The sequence below is a fragment of the Ursus americanus genome, chromosome 20 (assembly GCF_024610735.1).
Source record: "Ursus americanus isolate L20-20 chromosome 20, mUrsAme1.1.p, whole genome shotgun sequence".
NCBI lineage: Eukaryota > Metazoa > Chordata > Mammalia > Carnivora > Ursidae > Ursus > Ursus americanus.
The window spans coordinates 4,238,417-4,257,577 of record NC_142146.1 but is presented as its reverse complement, the minus strand read 5'-3'; the positions used below and the strand labels follow the sequence as shown (position 1 = coordinate 4,257,577).

Sequence of the window (19,161 nt, the reverse complement as noted above, 5' to 3'; positions counted from 1 at the left end):
TCATGACAGCCCTCCCAGCCCAGGTTACCAATCCCAGTCCCTTTCACCACAACCATTGTTTCGCAGTACCGTCTCCTGATTGGATTTCCAGGTTAACTTTCTTTTTTTTTTTTAATAATATTGTTTTATTATATTATGTTAGTCACCATAGAGTACATCCCTGGTTTCTGATGTAAAGTTCCATGATTCATTATTTGCGTATAACACCCAGTGCACCATGCAATACGTGCCCTCCTTACTACCCATCACCAGCCTATCCCATTCCCCCACCCCCCTCCCCTCTGAAGCCCTCAGTTTGTTTCTCAGAGTCCATAGTCTCTCATGCTTCATTCCCCCTCTGATTACCCCCCTTTCTTTATCCCTTTCTTCTCCTACCGATCTTCCTAGTTCTTATGTTCCATAGATGAGAGAAATCACATGATAATTGTCTTTCTCTGCTTGACTTATTTCAATTAGCATTATCTCCTCCAGTCCCGTCCATGTTGCTGTAAATGTTGTGTAAACGTTCTTTCTGATAGCTGAGTAATATTCCATCGTATATATGGACTACATCTTCTTAATCCAGTCATCTGTTGAAGGGCTTCTCGGCTCCTTCCACAATTTAGCTATTGTGGCTAAACTTTTTTTTTTTTTTAAGATTTTATTTATTCATTTGACAGAGAGAGAGATAGCCAGCGAGAGAGGGAGCACGAGCAGGGGGAGTGGGAGAGGAAGAAGCAGGCTCCCAGCAGAGGAGCCCAACGTGGGGCTCGATCCCAGAACACCAGGATCACGCCCTGAGCCGAAGGCAGACGCTTAACGACTGAGCCACCCAGGCGCCCCTGTGGCTAAACTTTCTAAATAAGTTAGAATGGAGCTGTTCAGGAGAAAGGTCTGAAAGTGTCTTTCAAAGGGGCCGTTGTGGAGAAAAGCCCACCCAAACCAGCCAGCACATGGGGTGGCTGTGCTCCCCGTGCGTGGGGGCGGCTTACCTGTCCCGCAGGCCTGCGCCAAGCCGTACCACTCCCCACAGCTGTCACACAGCAGGGTGAAGGCGGTTTCGCGGTGGCCCGTGACGTGGCCCGGCGCGCACACGTACAGCAGCTCATCCCCCATCTCCAGGCCCGTGCGGCCCTGCAGGATGGTGTGTGGGAACGAGGGCGGGTCTCCGCACGGCTTCTCTGAGGACAAGGAGTCACAATCAGCTTTCCCAAACTAGGCAGCGCTTCTGCAGCCTGGGAGAAAACCAGGTTAAAAACAGCTCTCCCCCTCCCCGGGGGCTGCCCGCACCCTGCGCAGGCATCACAGGGGCTGCTTCTCCTCACCCTCGGCATCCCCAGAGCCTGGACAAATGCCTGGCCCAAAGGAGGCACTCAGAAAAGGACTTGTTGAATGAGTAAATGTGCTGTGAAGTGCTGCAACTTTGTAGTTTGAGATCGCCGGGCAACGTTACCCTCTCATGCCTCCTTGAAAGGAGGACTCAGAGACACAGGCCTAGCAGCTCCTTTTTGTCTTCCTTACTACGAGAACGGGTACTCTACGCCGAGAAGCTGAGAGGCTACAGACTCTGAAGTGCCGCAGAAGGTGCCTCTCCCTTCCCCCAGGCTCAGCTCTGAGGGCGACGCTGCTACCGGTTTGGTCTACACACACAAACAGACATAGGTATAGACACGCACCAACAGACATACAGACTTAGGTAAGTGCAGTTCTTTTTTTAAAAAAAATTTTTCAAGATTTTATTTATTTATTTGAGAGAGAGAGAGAGAGAGAGAGGGAAACCACAGAGGGAGAATGAGAGGGAACAAGCAGGCTCCCCGCTGAGCAGGGAGCCTGACTCGGGGCTCAATCCCACAACCCTGAGATCATGACCTGAGCTGAAGGCAGACACTTAACCAACTGAGCCACCCAGGCGTCCTTAGACGGGTATAGTTCCGTGTGTGTGTGTGTGTGTGTGTGTGTGTGTGGTTTTTAACATAAATAAGATTATATCATATGCATTACTGATACCTGCTTTTTTAAAAAAAAAACCCTATTTTTTCAGAGCAGTTTTAGGTTCACAACACAACTGAGTGGAAAGTACAGAGAGTTCCTATATGTCCCCTGTCTCCATACACACACAGTCTGCCCTATTAGGAACATCCCACGGCAGAGCTGCACGGCACTTCTCTCACAAGCTGTGAACCTACATTATTGACACCTCATTATCACCCAAGTCTGCAGTTTTCATTTGGGTTCACTCTGTGGGTGAGCCCCATGCTTGGATCTTAAGATGGAGAAGAGCCCCTGCCACTCCCTGGAACTTCCGCAAATGCTGTGCCCTCAAGCTGTCCCCGAGAGTCACTTTAGGGGGATGGGGCCCAGGTTTCCTTTTAACCCCCCTGTTCTAATTCTCCTGTGAGAATGTTTTTACTGGTACATATTTTCTTACTGGAAATGAGCCTTTTAGGAATGACCGTAGATTGGTTTGTGTTAAAACTTGCAAATTTCTTATGAAAAACCCAAGACTTCAGCCAGCAAGGAAGCCCCTAAGGTGAGGAGGGGAGAACCAAGCCTTCCTGCTCCCGCATCGGTGGGAGACCCTTGGATTCAGAGGTCTGTGGGGCAGACCCAAACACAGAGCTGTCATGTGGAGTAACGCTTTCACTGGTGTTAGCGGAGGGAAGAGGCTAGCAGTCACAGAGCTGGGGCCTAAGCCAAAGATCAGACTTCCAGCCCCAGCGAACGCCGGGGGTGCTCCGGCTGTGGTCGGAAGCGTGCCCCCTACTGCATCCTCTCAGGTGGTGACAGACAGAATAAATTCCATTTAAAGTATAATGAATCATGGAACTTTACATCAAAAACTAGGGATGTACTGTATGGTGACTAATGTAACAAAAAAAAATTAAAAAAAAAGTATAAATATCTTCATTGGAAAGCTTCAAATTTCCCACCATTAAGTTCAATGTTAGCTCTAGGTTTTTGGTAGATGTTCTTTATACAGTTGAAGCAGTTCTCCTCTGTTCCTACCTGGCTAAATTTTATTATGAATGGGTATTGGTGTTTTCAAATGTTTTTCTGTACCTATCAATATGATCACACATTTTTTCTTCATTAGCCTGTTGATGTCATGGGTTATATTAATTGATTTTTGAATGTTGCCCCAGCCTTGCACACCTGTGATAAATCCCACTTGATTCTGGTGTATAATTCTTTTTTATATATCACTAGGTTCAAATTGCTCATGTTTGGTTGAGGGTTTTTACATTTATGTTCATTAGTTATCAGTCTGTAGTTTTACTTTCTTGTAATGACTTTGTCTCATTTTGGTATGAGGGTAAATGCTGGCCTCGTAGAATGTGTTAGGAAGTATTCCCTCTGCTTCTAACTTCTGGAAGAGAGGCCTTAACCACTGGTATATAATTTCTTCCTTAAATGTTTGGTAGAATCTCCAGTGAACTCATCTGGGTCTGGTGCTCTCTGTTTGGCAAGGTTATTAATTATTGATTTAATTTCTTTCCTTACATGCTGGGCTAGAAACTAGAAGTCTGTTTTTTTCCCTGATGTTCTAAAGCTGTTTTTACATAAGTACCATAAATTACCTCAATCTTTTGAAAGGCTATCCTACAGTACATTATTTAGTCATTGCACAGACATTTTGCTGATTCTAAGCTTTCACTATTATAAACAATGCTACAAAATGAACAGCTCATATGTACATTTTGGTACATACTTTATTAGGATAACCTTCTAGAAGTGGAATTTTTGCATCCAAGTGATGTGGTGATGTTTTTGTTTTTTCTTTTCAAAAAAAGGAAATAATTTTTAATTTGAATTTCCTCTTCTAGTTTTATGCTGGAAAGGAAAGCTTTTAGTCTATATGTAGTCAAATCATCTAAGAAGAACATTGTTTAAAAAACGAAAATATGCTAAGAAAAAGATGAAAATAGAACACAGAACTTGTGCCTTAAGCCACTCCTATTGGCCTGTCAGCTTGCAACTTTGGTAGCACTTTCTCAAGGACAGTCATTGCTATGCATGTTCTTTAACACAAGAGATTCTGGGTGAAAAAACGGGGTGTCTGCATTTCAGAGAAGTTAGCGCTGAGTGCTGCATTTTAACCCAAACCATCTGGACTGCGTAGCCCAAGAGATCAAGTGTTTGCCTCATGTACGGGGCAAGTAGGGACAGGCAGCCATCTGCAGTTGCCACAAATCCAGGGCTGCCCCCACTGAGCAAAGAGGTGTCGTCACTCAGTCCGAGCAGGGCATCCTGAGAAGAATGGACCAAAGCCTCAGTCAAGCAAGGCTGGCCTGACTTCCTGCTAGCACGTCAGGGCCAACAGGCTCCATCTCTCCCTCCACCATCCTCAGCTGGCTAGAGCTCATGCTGGACACCCTAATTTTCTCTCCTCTTACCAGGACCTAATTCTGGGAAACTGGAGGCTCTTCGTCAAACACTATCACCAGACCGGTAAATACCATCAGTCTCACCCAGCTCTATCTGTGGGACACAACACCAGCTCCTTGGAAGGAAACTCCGGGAGTAGAGTCACTGTTCTGAGAGTAGATGAAGGGGAACCTCAGGCCAGATTCACACCCTACCACATTCATGGCACTTTCTCCCTCACAGTGAATTTCCAGAACAGCACAGGCAGAATCTGGCTCGGGAAAACCACAATCACACTCCTGAGAGTCTGCGTACACATACCACGTATTTCTGAATTTCCCACAAATGTCCAAGACAGGAAACACATGGCTTCTTAGGTGGTGTGATTCCAAAAACTTCAGGACAACAGTTCCATGTGTTAACATAACCAAGGGTGTGCCAAAAACACCACTCATGTCCAGGCTCATCTTGAATTAGTTCCTCTCATGAACCTTCCCATCTTAAATCTCACAAGGGAGTTCTGAAAAACAGCTGGCTATAGACCTAGATCCTATTCTCTTTAGGGAAACGTACATTTGGGCAGCCTTCACTGCTACTTCTCAATTATCCTGCTGGTAGAGACTAGTTTGTGAATTTCTCAGACCCTAAAGCTGGGTTTCAGCAATTTCAACGTAAAGAGCAATTTCTGTTATTTTTCTTTCCAAAAAAAGAGATTTTATGGAAGTTCTTGTCTAGAAAATAATATTAATAAATGACTCATTTGCCAATTACAGCTTCTGATAACCATTTTCCACAGAATTTATATGGAAGTTATATCAACTTATATGAAAGTTGATGGTTTTCTTCTGAGAAATTTTAAGCCTACAGACCCTCATAATTACTTCGCAAAACCAAGATGAAGGCATTCTGTCACAAACGCTTGACCTTTCCTCCTTCTTTTTGGTGTTATGTAAGCTGTGTGAAGAAGCTGTCTTTTGTGTCCACCTGCCCAGCTCCCTCCCACCCTACTCACCCCATACACAACCAGCACTGCTCCCCCTGTTCTGTCCAATCTTATTGTTAGTTCCCAGGCTCTGCATATCAGTGCTCCTCAAACTTGAACCTAATCAGAATCACCCAAAGGCTTGTAACACACACACACACACACACACACACACACACACACCCTCTCACAGAGACTGCTGTGTTTTTGAGTTTCTAACTCAGTAGTAAGTCATATTTCGGGCCCAAGAATTTGCATTTATAACAAGTTCCCAAGTGATGTTAATACTACTGGTCCGGGGACCATTCTTGGAGAAGTAGTACTCTAGATAAAAACTTAGATTCAAAAACAGGCAAAACTAATATATGGTGATGGGAATTAGAACAGAGATTGCCTTGGCTCTGTTGGAATGAAGAGGGGCAGAGGATCTTTGGAAAAGGGTTCTGGGGAACCTTCTGGGGTAATGTTCCTTATCTTGACTGGGTATTGATTGCACAGGTGTATATATTTGTCAACACTCATCAAACTTAAGATCTTTGCACTTTGCTGGTATAAATTATACCTCCATGAAATAAGTTAATTTGTAAAATATCCCCCCTTCAGAAAACCTGCAATTTATTCAGCATGAGGTATAAATGGGTGAAAATTACTCACAACCTCTCCCAAGGGGAACTGCGCTTGACAAGGATCCATGACTGAAGGCAGTGGTTTCCAACTTGCAGACTTTCTACCCTGGACGTACAATAAGCATGTGGGCAATTCATATGCAGTTAAATTCTGTGTCAGTCAATCAATTCAAATCAATGACTGTGACATGGTATCTACATGATGCTAGTTCCTGAGTTTCCCCCTCATAGAAAATAACTTTTAAACGTTCTAGAATAAAATTTACAGTGTCCAGCATTTGCTTTAAAAAATTTCAATAGGAGGAAAAAAAAATCTCAATGGGAGAAAAACACTGGGGAAAAAGATGAAATCAAATTGGCAAAATATTGACAATTGAAGCTGGGTGAGGGCACATGGGGATTTGTGATACTATTCTTGCTACTTCTGTGTTTGCTAGAAAATTTTCATGGTAAAAAGTTTTAAAACTATCAATATAGATATTTCTTACACAAGCCAGGAAACTTGAAAAACCCACAGGGAAAAGCATACCACAGGAAAAATAAAAATTCTCCTTGAATTTCACCAATGATAACCACTGTCAACATGGGTTTTGTTTTCAGTTTTGCGCACACACACACGCATAAACACGATATTTTGCCACACGATGATGTAACTGCTCTGTTTTGTAGTTTGTTAATTTAACATTATATTGTGATATTTTCCCCCATCAACAAATCTGTGTATCATTTGTTGTTCTTGTTTTTTAAAGATTTTACTTATTTGTCAGAGAGAGAGAGGCAGTCAGAGGGAGAAGCAGGCTTCCTGTTGAGCAAGGAGCCTGATGAGGGACTCGATTCCAGAACCCTGGGATCATGACCTGAGCCGAAGGCAGACACTTAACTGGCTGAGCCATCCAGGCATCCCTGTTGTTTTTTAGAGTGGGAGAGAGGGGTGAGTGGGGATGGACAGAGGGAGAGGAAGAGAATCTTGTTTTTAAAAATTTAATATAATTTTTATTATTATTATGTTTAGTTAGCCAACATATAGTACATCATTATTTTTTGATGTAATGTTCAACAATTCACTAGTTGTGTATAACACCCAGTGTTCAGCACCACATGTGCCCTCCTTAATACCCATCACTTGGCTACCCCGTCCCCCCACCCTCTCCCTTCTGTAGCCCTCAGTTTGTTTCCCGGAATCCAAAGTCTCTCATGGTTTGTCTCCCTCTCTGATTTCTTCCCATTCAGTTTTCCCTCCCTTCCCTGTGGTTGAGAGAGAGAAATTTAAGCAGGCTCCACGCCCAGCACAGAGCCCAACGCAGGGCTCAGTCTCACAACCCTGAGGTCATGACCTGAGCTGAAATCAAGAGTCGGACCTTTAACTGACTGAGCCACCCAGGTGCCCAAATATTTGTATTATTTGAATTTACTTGTAAATGACTATATATTATTCCATTTTAGGGATTTACCATAATGGACTCCCCAGTTGCTAAGACATTAACTTTGTTTCCAATTTTCCCTACTAAGTAATGAACATCTTTGTAACATACGTTTGTACTTATCCGTACTAATTCACTTAGAGTAAAATACTCAAAGTAGAATTGATGGGCGAAAGGCATTTGTATTTTTAAACCTTCTGATGGTTTGTGCGAAGTTGAATATGAATGTTTAAGAGTCTATACCCCTTGGTGGTATATAAACTTGCCTATTTCTCCTCAGCACATTAGGGACTACCATCTTTGTATACTTTGACAACTTCATGAGCCAAAAAAGGTGATTTCTTATACTAACATGCATATCTTTGAATTGGTAAGAAGAGTTGAATATTTATTGACCAGTTGTATTTCTTAAAAGTATTTCTCTATTATGGTCTTCACCCTATCAATCTATAAGAGATCTCCACATATCAGTATAACAATGCATTGTCTTATCTTCCCAAATTCTTTTTTTTTTTTTTAAAGATTTTTATTTATTTATTCGACAGAGATAGAGACAGCCAGCGAGAGAGAGAACACAAGCAGGGGCAGTGGGAGAGGAAGAAGCAGGCTCATAGCGGAGGAGCCTGATGCGGGGCTCGATCCCATAATGCCGGGATCACGCCCTGAGCCGAAGGCAGACGCTTTAACTGCTGTGCCACCCAGGCGCCCCATATCTTCCAAATTCTTAACCAATCACTTAGTACTATCAATCCACCCATCCTTCTCCCACTGACTGGAAGTCTCACCACCCAGCTCACTATAAACTTATACTTAAGGGGGACTGGGTGGCTCAGTTGGTTGAGTGGCTACCCTCTGCTTGGTCATGGTCCCAAGACCCTGGGATGGAGCCCCCCATTGAGCTCCCTGCTTGGCGGGGAGCCTACCTCTCCCTCTGCCTGTCACACCCCCTACTTGTGCTTTTCTTCTCTCCCTCTCTGGCAAATAAATACAATCTTTAAAAAAAAAACCAACTTAGGCACATTAGGTGTGTTTTTGTACTTCCAGCTTTTTGCATTGAAGCGTTTATCTACTTGTGTTTCTCTACAGTGCCAAACGATTTTGTTTACTATAGCTTTAAAATATGTTTTGATATCTGAACCTTTCTCATTATTTGAGGAATGGCAAGAAGTTAGTAAAACTGAAGCATAAAGTACAAGGGAGGTAGGCAGGCATGAGTTTATGGGAGACCTTTGTAAGCCAGGGAGGAAGTCTAGAATTTATCCAGTGACGAAGGGGGGACAATTAAAAACAGGAAATAACACAGTCCCCTTGGCACGTTAGAAGGAGAACTGTTGCAGGGTAGAGAATGGATTGAGAAAACACCCTGGAAACTGAAGGCCCAGTTAGGAGGCCATTTGAGATGCCCAGGAGAACAGGCCAGCAGCTGAAGTGAGGTGCAGAAGGCAAGAACCAGGTGGATCTGGGAGATACTGAGCAGGAAGTTTTTTTGCAGCACTTATAATTGAAAAGTTGTGGGAGTAAAGGAGAGGATGGGGCAAGGGAGGGGTTAAGCAGGTTAAGGGATATGAGCACAGTGCAGGACTGGTGGAGTTTGAGGTTCTAAGAGAAGCATCCTTAAGTAGCAGTGTGTATGGAATCTGGGGCTTAGTGGGGAGACCTAGGCTTAAGATAATGACTTGGGATTAATGAGCATTTTTAAAAAAGATTTTATTTATTTATTTGAGAGAGAGAGAGAAAAAAAAGCACAAGCAAGGGGAGTGGCAGAGGGAGAGGGAGAACCAGGCTCCCTTGACGTGGGGCTTATCCCAGGACCCTGAGATCATGACCTGAGCTGAAGGCAGACCCCCAACTGACTGAGACTCCCAGGTGCCCCAGATTAATGAGCATTTAGATGAAAACTGGAGCCACTGAAGTGTTGAGTTGGGGGAGATAAGGGCCCAGGTGAGAGCCCCAGGAGGTGAGTGGAGAATGAAGAGTTCACACAGGTCACCACTGCAGCCAGACAGAGAGGAAGAAAAGCCAACGGAAGTCAAGGGAGAGCATGTTTCAAGGGCCAAGGTGTGGTGAAGTACTTAAGGCTGCAGAAACAGCAAGCACAATGCTGGCTGAGAAGCAGCCACTACAGTTACCCACAGGGAAGCTACCAGAAACCTCGGTGAGCACACTTTCACTTGTGTGATCAGACAGAAGCCAGAAAGCAGTGGACAGAGAGATGGAGCAATGGGAAGTGAGATTGTTGAGACCATGAATGTAGAGGAAGCTTAGGGCCATGAAGGGGAGGAGTGAGATGAGATGGTACCTAAAGGGATATGGACTAGCTGCTCAATGAGAATATGAATTATTTTCTGAACAGTTTCAAACAGTTTCATTTGTTCTGACACCTTAAAGGGATTCCCTCTCTTTTGAAATGTTGACACCTTTTGTTTTTCTTGTAATTCTTCCCTGCTTGTTTATTCCCCTAATTGACCATGGCATGCTGGTAAATACTAACAACAGGCTCTTGGGTGGAGGACGGTACTGTTGAAGGAAGGGGACGGGGACTCTCGCTGTGCAGGTAGTTGACCATGTCTGATGCAGCACACAGTAGATGAGGTCTTAGGGCATCCTCTGACACATAGCTCTCAGTACACTGTAATTATAAACAGAGGCTAAAATAGTTAAAGGTGGACAGAGAGATATATGTATGAGGATGTTCAATCACAGTATTGTTTATCATAATGAAAACCACAAAACTACCAAAATGTCTAATGACAGGAGAATGTCTAATTTACATTACATTCATATGCTGGATTGTCACAATAGCCATTAAAAAAACTATCATTTGGAGCACATTCAGCATCATGGGAAGACACATATTACTGAGTGAAAAAACAGACTGCACACCTAGGTATTATCCATAAAATCCCAATTTGGTGACTAAAAATGCAGGGTAAGCAGGACTGATGCTGAAGTACTTATTTCAGGGCAGACTGATTATAAATGATTTTAATTTTCTTTAGACTTTCCACTACAGTGACCACCCATTCATGTTTATAATCGGGGAATATATTAAAAATGTAACATGGAGCTAATGACACCTATCTTATAAGGTTTTTACCAGAATTAAATGTCCACTACATGCCTGGAACTTAGTGGGGACATAAATAAAAATGAGTCCCATTTCCCAAGCAAACAGTTAGAGACTGATGGTCTTTGGAATCATTCGTCAAGTCACGATGGTAATTGAATGCCCAGTTCCCTCTAACCAAATATAGCCAAGCACACGATGGCCGAACAGGAACTGAGTGCCATCTGTGGCCACGAGGAAGGGCGAAACAAATTGGTTCATAAGAAGATCAGAACAGATACGGGCCCTTGTTTCCCACTGTTGATATGGCAGCAGTGGTCAGTGACAGAGGCTAGGTTCAAGGTGAGAAAAAGCCAGCAGAGTTGGAACACAGAGGGATACAAACTCCAGGGGTCAGGCTTTGGCCGGTGAGAGTACCAAATAACCAGTTTAAGTTCGGATGGTTATAGCAGAGGATGTGTTGGAAGGATCCCCTCGCCCCGCTCTGGGCATGGCTGCATTTCTGGATCTGTCAGGTTATCTGGGCTCCAACAACGACCCTCTGTGATTAGCAGGGTAAAGCCCAGATCCACGCAGAGCTCTTCTGCCGTTCACACACACTCCCCTTTTGGTAAAGAGAGTTCCCAGGGAGAATTTTCTTCTAATTCAAGCCTATCCTGATAAAAGCTAGGGTGACCATATAATTTATTATCCATATTAAGGCACTTATAAAAATGAGAGGGAAGCCTGTTAATAATTACAGTGGGACAATAAGCGTAAACACAAACTGTCCTGGGGAAACTGGCAGGCAGGGCCACCTCGTATAAGCACCGCACCTCCCAGCTGGAACAGCAGTCCCAGAGAAGATGAGCTGTTCCAGGGTAAAAAGAAGAATGCCTCAGAGAACAAAATCCTTTAGAGTCTGGGTTTGACTCCTTGCTCCCCTACCTGCTAGCTGTGTGACTGGCAAGTTACTTAACCTCACTGCAGTTTCCTCATCTGTAAAATAACAATAGTAACTTTCCGTGGGGTTGTTGGGAGTGTTAAACAAGTGAACACAGGTAACACAGTGGTGCTACAGCGGGTGGTAGCTCTTAATATTCTCTTCCTGAATCAAAACTCTGAAGCACATGCCAAGTCCAGATTAGAGCCGCAGCCTCAGCGCCAGCAGAAGTGGTGATGGAGGCATCAGGCTTGACTGGCCCTCAGGACCTGCTGCACAGAGCCTGGAAGAGCAGGAACAGGAACGTGTTTGGGTGAGAGCGCTCACATGCGCCTTCCAGGAGCTGTGTGACTGAAAACAATGCCTCAAACCTCTCTGTTCTTCAGCTGCGTCACCTGAAAACAAAGAATGATAATACCCTCCCCACAATATAGCCCTGAGAATTAAAGGGGATAGTATAGGCAAGAAAGCTCTGGAAAGAAAACATTTTGGAATTCTAAAGCTGCTCAATATTTTTTCTTGTTCTTTTTTGTTTTATTAAACATTATTTATACAAATAAAACTTGCCAATGTTAAGTGTACAGCTTAATAGTTTTTGGTAAATATATACAATTGTGTAACCACCACCACAATTAAGGTGTAGAACAGCACTCCTAAACTACTTCCTCCTTGCTCCTGGCTTTGGACGCCCTCCCAAACCCCAACCCAAGCAACCACTGTTCTACTTTCTGTCACTGGTAGTTTTGCCTTTTCTGGAATTTCATTCAAATGGAATAATATAGTATATAACCTTTTATGTTTGGCTTTTTAAGGTTAGCATAATGTCATTCATCAATGTTTTACGTGTACTAATAGTTCTTTTCTTTTCTTTTGAAATAAAAATTTTATTTATTTGAGAGAGAGGGAGTGCAAGCAAGACAGAGTACAAGCAGCAGGAAGGGGCGGGGAGAGGCAGAAGCAGGCTCACAACTGAGCAGGGAGCCCAACGCAGCTCACAGCTCGATCCCAGGACTCGGAGATCATGACCTGAGCCGAAAGCAGACACCTAAGTGACTTAGCCACCCAGGTGCCCTAGTTCATTCTTTTCGTTGCCAAATAATAACCCATGAAATGGATGTACCATAATTTTTTGATCCATTCACCAGCAGATGGACGTTTCGGTTGCTTCCGGTTTTTGGCTTTTATGATAAAGTTGTTATGAACATTTGTACACCCACTTTTGTGTGGTCATATGTTTCTCTTGGGTCAATACCTTGGCATGGAGTTGCTTGGCTGTATGGTATATGCATATTAAATTTTGTTCAATGTTTTTGAAAGAAATTAGGGGTTGCTTTATTAGAAACAGTGTGACATCAAGGTGAAGAAACCATGCCACTGTCACCTTGTATTGTTAGAATTTGTGTGCAACTAGATACTAAGCCGTCACTGCTTGTATTTGCTAGGTCTGACCCTGTGCCAGGCACTGGGCTAAGTGATTTACTTGCATTGTCCTATTCTGTCTGCTCGACATCTCTACATCGTGAATACTAATGTGATTTCCAAGGCAGGTAAGTAATAGAGCCAAGATTTAAACCCAGGGATTCTGGGTACAGAGCCCACAGGTCTAACCACTGTGCCCTGCTGTGTTCGAGGTGTTGCTTCCCTTGAATACAACATGCTTTAGTTCCAATTAACCTTCTTGTCATAAACAGAGGGCTCAGAGCACTTTGCACAATGTTTGGAGGTTTCTGATCTCCTGTTGGACTGCACACTAGCAGCCAAAATGATCTTCAGAAGTTTTTAAAAAATGGTTTCCCATTTCCCCTTAAAACTCAGCCCCATGTTCTTACCCTGCATAGCTAGCTCTTTGCCCCACCTCTCCAGCCCTACCTTGGGCCACCCCTCTGTCACTTGAATAATCGAGGTACACTGTTCCTCAAACACACTAAGCACTTTCCTGTACAAAATACATTTTTAAACAACATCAATTAGGTCATGCTATACACATTCTGAGATCCGTATAATACGTCTTGGAAGATTTTCCATGTCATAGCTCTCACTTCATTTTATTTGCTATTTCTTCCTTCCCTTCTCCCTCCCTCATCAACTTTTTCCCTTCCTTCCTCCTCTCTCTCTTTTGTGATCACTCAGTACAGTAGTGTTAAAAGCAGAAGGTGAAAACATCTCTTCCCCTAGATCAGCCCTTTCCACTGCCCCAAGGTGACACCATTCACAGTTTGGGTGTAAAAGGTAGTTCGGGCAGTTTTGACTCTTCTCCAAGGCCTGCGTGGCCCCCAGCTCTGACCACCTCCCTTGCCACAGCTGCATCAACCCAGGCCCTCCTACGCGTGAAGTCATGCATGAGTGCTGCTCCTTCCATTGAACACTTTTTTTTCTGTAGGGGCGCCTGGCTGTCTCGGTCGGTGGAGTGTGCAACTCTTGATCTCGGGTCTGTAAGTTCAAGCCCCACGTTAGGTATAGAGGTGACTTAAATTTTTTTAAAAATTTTTTTTTAAAAAATTAAAAAACCAAAACATTTTTATCTGTAAAGGACACCTGAAACTCTTGGCCCCTACAAACGGAGAGGAATGCTCATGTATGCTTTACCGCAGGGAAATGTCAAGAGTCCAAATGTTGCTGTAAGTTGATGAGTTGCCCAAAAGAGAGCTAGCTGTGTAGATCTGAGTCCCCACATCTGGGAAGACAGGACTTTAAATGACCTTACTATTGAGTAAACTGAGGCAGGTCAGGCCTTGATGGATATAGAGAGGTGCCCAGGAGAAAGAAGGAAGCAGCTCTGCAACCGAACTGCACAGGAGTCAGAAATCCTGGTGGCTTTGACTGCAGCCTCCCGAGGAGGGAGCATGCTGGAGTAAATACTCGCCATCACAGGCGATGGGATTCTGGCCACACAGAGGGGTGACCCCGGCCCTCTTGCCTCTGGCGCTCAGGATCCTCTCCACAGCCCGAACTTTCTCTCACCTCATCTTTACCAATGGAAAATGAGACGTGAAGGGCAGGGAATCTACATTATCAATCCTTTTAAAGCATTAACAGAAGTGCACCTGGAACCTGGAGGCCCCAAGCAAACACTAGACAGGGATCTGGTTCTGAGAGGAGGACTGCCCACCCATTGCCACTCTGCAAGGCCGGGTGGGGTGCCTGGGCAGCAACTGCCCCTGTGGAGGGCCAAGGAAGCTGCTGGTTCCCATGGCATACTGCGTGACAGGGCAGAAAACCTGGGCGTTAGAGCGAGAAGGATCCATACTCTAATTGCTGCTAACCATGGATTGGGCAGCTGATAACTCTCTGGGCCTGTACGAGCCGGGGGATTTAGAGAGGTATTGCAAACCCCTCTGAGGATATCCTGTAATTGTTTGTGTGGCCTCTGCTCTACCTGCAGCACACCTGGCTCTAGGTCCTCTTTCTGCAGAGCTCTGAGTCCCATGAGAACACTCTCTAGGAAAGCGAGTGACAGATGGTCACGAAGTGACTCTCATGGAGCTGTTGTGGGACAGTACATAGTTAAGGACCATGAACAAAGAGAACAAAGCTGCCGCTGGAGTGCTCAGCTCTGGGAGCCCACGGGTGTGTCTGTGAGGCAGACTTCGGGCTCCTCCTCCCAGCGCATACAAGAAAGCCAAGCACAGGCTCCCTAAATGCGCCAATGGGTTCAGAGTGCAGCCGCAGGTCTTCTGAGTAGCAGGGAGGTGGAGAAGTCTGTCCAGATTGTTGGTGTGACCTGAGACATCACCGTTACCTGCCCCAGGGGCTAAGGACCCATTGGCATTTTTTCTCTGGCTGCCCAGACACCTAGCATCTCTGGGAACTGGCTGTTTGTGTGTCAGGACTGTTCTCGCCCACTTTTTGGAATAGAAGACCTTGGTCTTGGGAAAACAGACCCGATGCTGTCTAGGCCTGGGGGGTGTGGGTGACATAGGAGGAGGCATCACTGCTTCTTGCAGTGGGGATTATTTGGGCTGCCTTCTGCAGCCACTTCAGTTCTGCCCGCAGGGATGCTCTGAACCCAATTCACTCCCTGAAGCACTAGTACAAGGCTCTCCCAGAACTGGTCTCCCTGGAGCCGCTGGGATCTACGCTTCTAGCCACTGCTCCTCCCGTTCTCTCTGTGTGCAATGTCCTCTCTTCCCTTCCCTAACCATTATCCCTACAAAACCAACTCCTTCCAACTCCACCTCAACTGCCACCACCTCAGAATCTCCCTGATTACCCTCCTAAACACGTTCGTTTCTTACCTATCTTTATACACTGTCAGCTCCGCGAGGGTGGGGTGAGTCCCCCCCCCCCACAAGTCTGGGCACTAGACTTTGCATTACCCTGGACAAATAAATAAACAAATGGCCAATAAATAGCAGGTTAATGCTAATAAGCTCAGAGCCTTCCACGCTCCCTCGGAAGAACCTGAAGTAGATCGGTTCTACCAGCTGTTCAAAACATTCAGTTAATGGGTTCCAGTCTCCTCAAAGCAGTGGGAGAATTTCCCCAGAGTCAATCCTGAGGCACAGGGCCTCCTCTAGGCAGACTTGGGAACTGGCTGTGCTCACAAATTCCTGATTGCTCTCAGAAAGGTGAGCATCCAGCTCTCTACTTGATGACATGAAGGAAGGGAATAATTCCTTTTCTGTTTTTAGGGAAATACAGGCAACAGGAAAGCATGCAGGGAAAGTGGCTCGCAGTGCTAAGCAGGTGAGGTGGGCTGGTGCGAAAGCGCAGCCAGGGCCAGGCTGGAACAGAAGCACACCTGACATGGAGCCTTGGGGGTGCAACAGGGAGAAGGCAAGAGGACACGTGAAGCCTCCAGACCCCGTGCTGTTGACCCCACAGACAAGCCGCCAAGAGAGGCAAAGCCAGAGAACCCAAGCGGAGGCAACTTATTTCATCAGCATCCAGCTGGTTAAAAATAACTTCACTTATTAGTCTAAGTGAGATCACCACAGGGCTGGAAATTCACTGTCAGTGAAACAAAAATACTGGAAGGAAAATGAGAAAAGTCTACATTCATGATGAGCTTTATTTCAAAAAAGAAACACAGGAAGGAAGCTGCCTGGATATTCCACAGGCTCTGTTTTCCTTCTGGGCTCTTTATGAGGCAAACTTCTGTCATTTTTGGAGTTAACACGCTTCATTCTTCCCGTCTTGCCTAAGAGAAGCAGCAGCACAGAACTAAGGGCCATGAAGCATCATCGGGAAAAAGGCCACCTCGGGAGATGACACTGCCCTGGTGCGGACGCTGAGCCAGACCTCACCTACACTGTCACGGAACCCCAAGGAACCGCCTGTTCTCCTCGGCCTCTGCGGAGGCACCACACCTTCCTTCAGGACACACATTTCCCTTGTTGACTGCACGGCCAACAAAGGCTCCACTGAGGAAAAGCACTGGCTCCACTGAGTAGGGCGAGGGCTGTGTGGGAGCGGTTTCCAGGCTCCACAGGGACAGCGTTCTCTCTGGGTGACTTTGGGCAAGCCACCCTGCTTTTCTGGAATGCTCACGAGAGAGCAACCCTCCAGCCCTAATCTCCTCTCAGCATGCATCCCTGAGTCCCCTTCATGGCCCACCTGAAGCCTCCTCATAAATGAAGCCTGCAGGACCAACACTCCCATCTTCCCCAGATGAGCTCATCCACACTGACCTGGAGGGGAGGGGAGGCCAGGCCAGGCTCAGGCAAACCGCTCTGGGGGGCCGGGCTCTGGAGCACTCTGACACTAACGAGCCACACGCAGCGGCATCGCTCCTCACACTGGTTGACAGCTGTCAAGGACTGGCTTCCCTTGTTGGTTCCCATGATTCAGAGTGGTTTTGTTTTTGTTTTTCCTGTCGTTGTTTTTGGAGAAAAACAACATGTAGACTATTTGTACAATATGTATAAACGATATGTACAAACAATATGTGGACCATTTTTTGTCAGAAGTTTTTCATTTTTATATAATTTCAGAATTTCAGGAAAATTTTAAGAATAAGGATTTCCCATAAAACCATTTATCCAGATTCACCGATGTGTTTTCATTTTGCCCATTTGCTTTACCATTCGTCTCTCTCTCTCTCTCTCTCTCTCTCTCTAGATAGACGGATGATATAGATATCTGTTTATACAGAGACAAATATATATACGTATATATACATGCATACGAATACATATGTGTATCTATACCTGTAATTCTTTCTGAAACATTCAAGAGTAAGTTGTAGTGATGTCTCCTCGTCCCTAGAACCTTGGTACACATTTCCAAGAACAAAGATATTCTCTTACAGGACTGCAGTACAGTTATTTAACTATTCTCTAATTTACAGTCCATATTCAGATTTTATCAATTATAGCTATTTTTTTTCTGGTCCAGGATATAATCCCCGATCACAGGTTACATTTTGCATTTTATTGTCAAGTCTTTTTAGTCTATTTTAATCTAGAAGAGTTGCTTCACCTTTCTCATCCTAGACATTTTTAAAAGTCATTTTGTAGAATATTTCTTAATTTGAGTTTGGCTCATGTTTCCTCCTGAGTAGAGATCCAAGGTATGCGTTTTCGGCAGGACAGCCACTGAGCTGCAGTTGTGTTTGTCTGATTCTGTATATCAGAAGGCACACTGTATCAGTTTGGCAAGAACCCAGTTCTGGAGTCGCGGTTATGGCTTTGAGCTTGGGCCCTACAGGATGTGAACGGATGCTTCCAACCCCTGGCTTCATACACTACAACTGTGGGCAAAAGGAGCACATCCTTGCATAGACACAACCTGTCTGAAGGCCAGTGAGGTGGAAAACCCAGACTATGCTGTTGGACGACGATGAACATATAGCTCAGCGGCCCCCAGCCCCCCAGCCAACAGCCACCAACTCCCAGAAGCAAGGCCACCTAGCCAGAAGCTGACTGTAGACGCAGGGGTGAGCCCAGCCAAGACCAGCAGAAAAACAGACACTGCTGATCCAAAAAAAAAAAAAATAGTGAACTAAATACATAGTTGTTTTAAGCCACTACATTTTGGGGTGATACGTTACATAGCGACAGCTAAGTGATACCCCTGTTCAGCAGGGAAAGAGAAGACTCCGAAGCCCCACATATTCATTGAGATCACTGAAGAAAGAAGACCCTGCTCCTTTTCTTCTGGCTCTGCCCTGTCTTTCTCAGGGATCTGAACTTCTGCCTGTGTTTGGGATTCAAAGGATCATTTTAATTTACTTACGTGGTTTTGAAAAACAAACCATGGATATTGTTCTCGCCAAGCTTATAGAGCAAGGCCACATCATTCAGTAGCTCAACTGGCCAGATATCAGGAGACTGTCCCAACACAATCGTCCACAGCAATGAACAAAGGAAGTCTTTCTGGAGGAAGTCCCCATCGCAGCAGAGATGCTTGTCACTGATAAGTATCTAACAAGCACCAGTCAGGGCCTTGGGGTTCACCTGGCTCTCTGATTTCCCAACTGCTCTGACCCCCTCCCTGGAGATCAGGATTTGATGCCTCTGGGATACAGCCTGAGGGTCTGCATTTCTTACGAGTTCATTTGGTATTTCTCATCGTCAGAGAGGTTTGGGAAACTCTGTATTAAAAAAAGTAGTTCTCAAACTGTGCTATGTGTTAAAATCACTGACGAGCTTTAAAAAAACCCTAATGCCCAGAACATTGATACGGAATCTCTAGGGCTAGCACCAAGGAATCAATATTTCTTTTCTTTCTTTCTTTTTTTTTTTAATATTTTATTTATTTATTTGACAGAGACAGCCAGCGAGAGAGGGAACACAAGCGGGGGGAGTGGGAGAGGGAGAAGCAGGCTCCTAGCAGAGGAGCCTGATGTGGGGCTCGAT

At 45.0% G+C, this 19,161-nt stretch overlaps 1 protein-coding gene across 1 annotated transcript in view; it reads right to left on the bottom strand.

Annotated features, from left to right (window-relative positions):
* Positions 1-19,161, bottom strand: part of SUSD5 (sushi domain containing 5) — a 57,523-nt gene that overhangs the window by 22,201 nt on the left and 16,161 nt on the right. Inside the window, exon 4 of the mRNA XM_045798139.2 lies at positions 972-1,160. Coding sequence (XP_045654095.2) covers positions 972-1,160 — 189 coding nt within the window. The remainder of the gene's footprint in view (positions 1-971; positions 1,161-19,161) is intronic.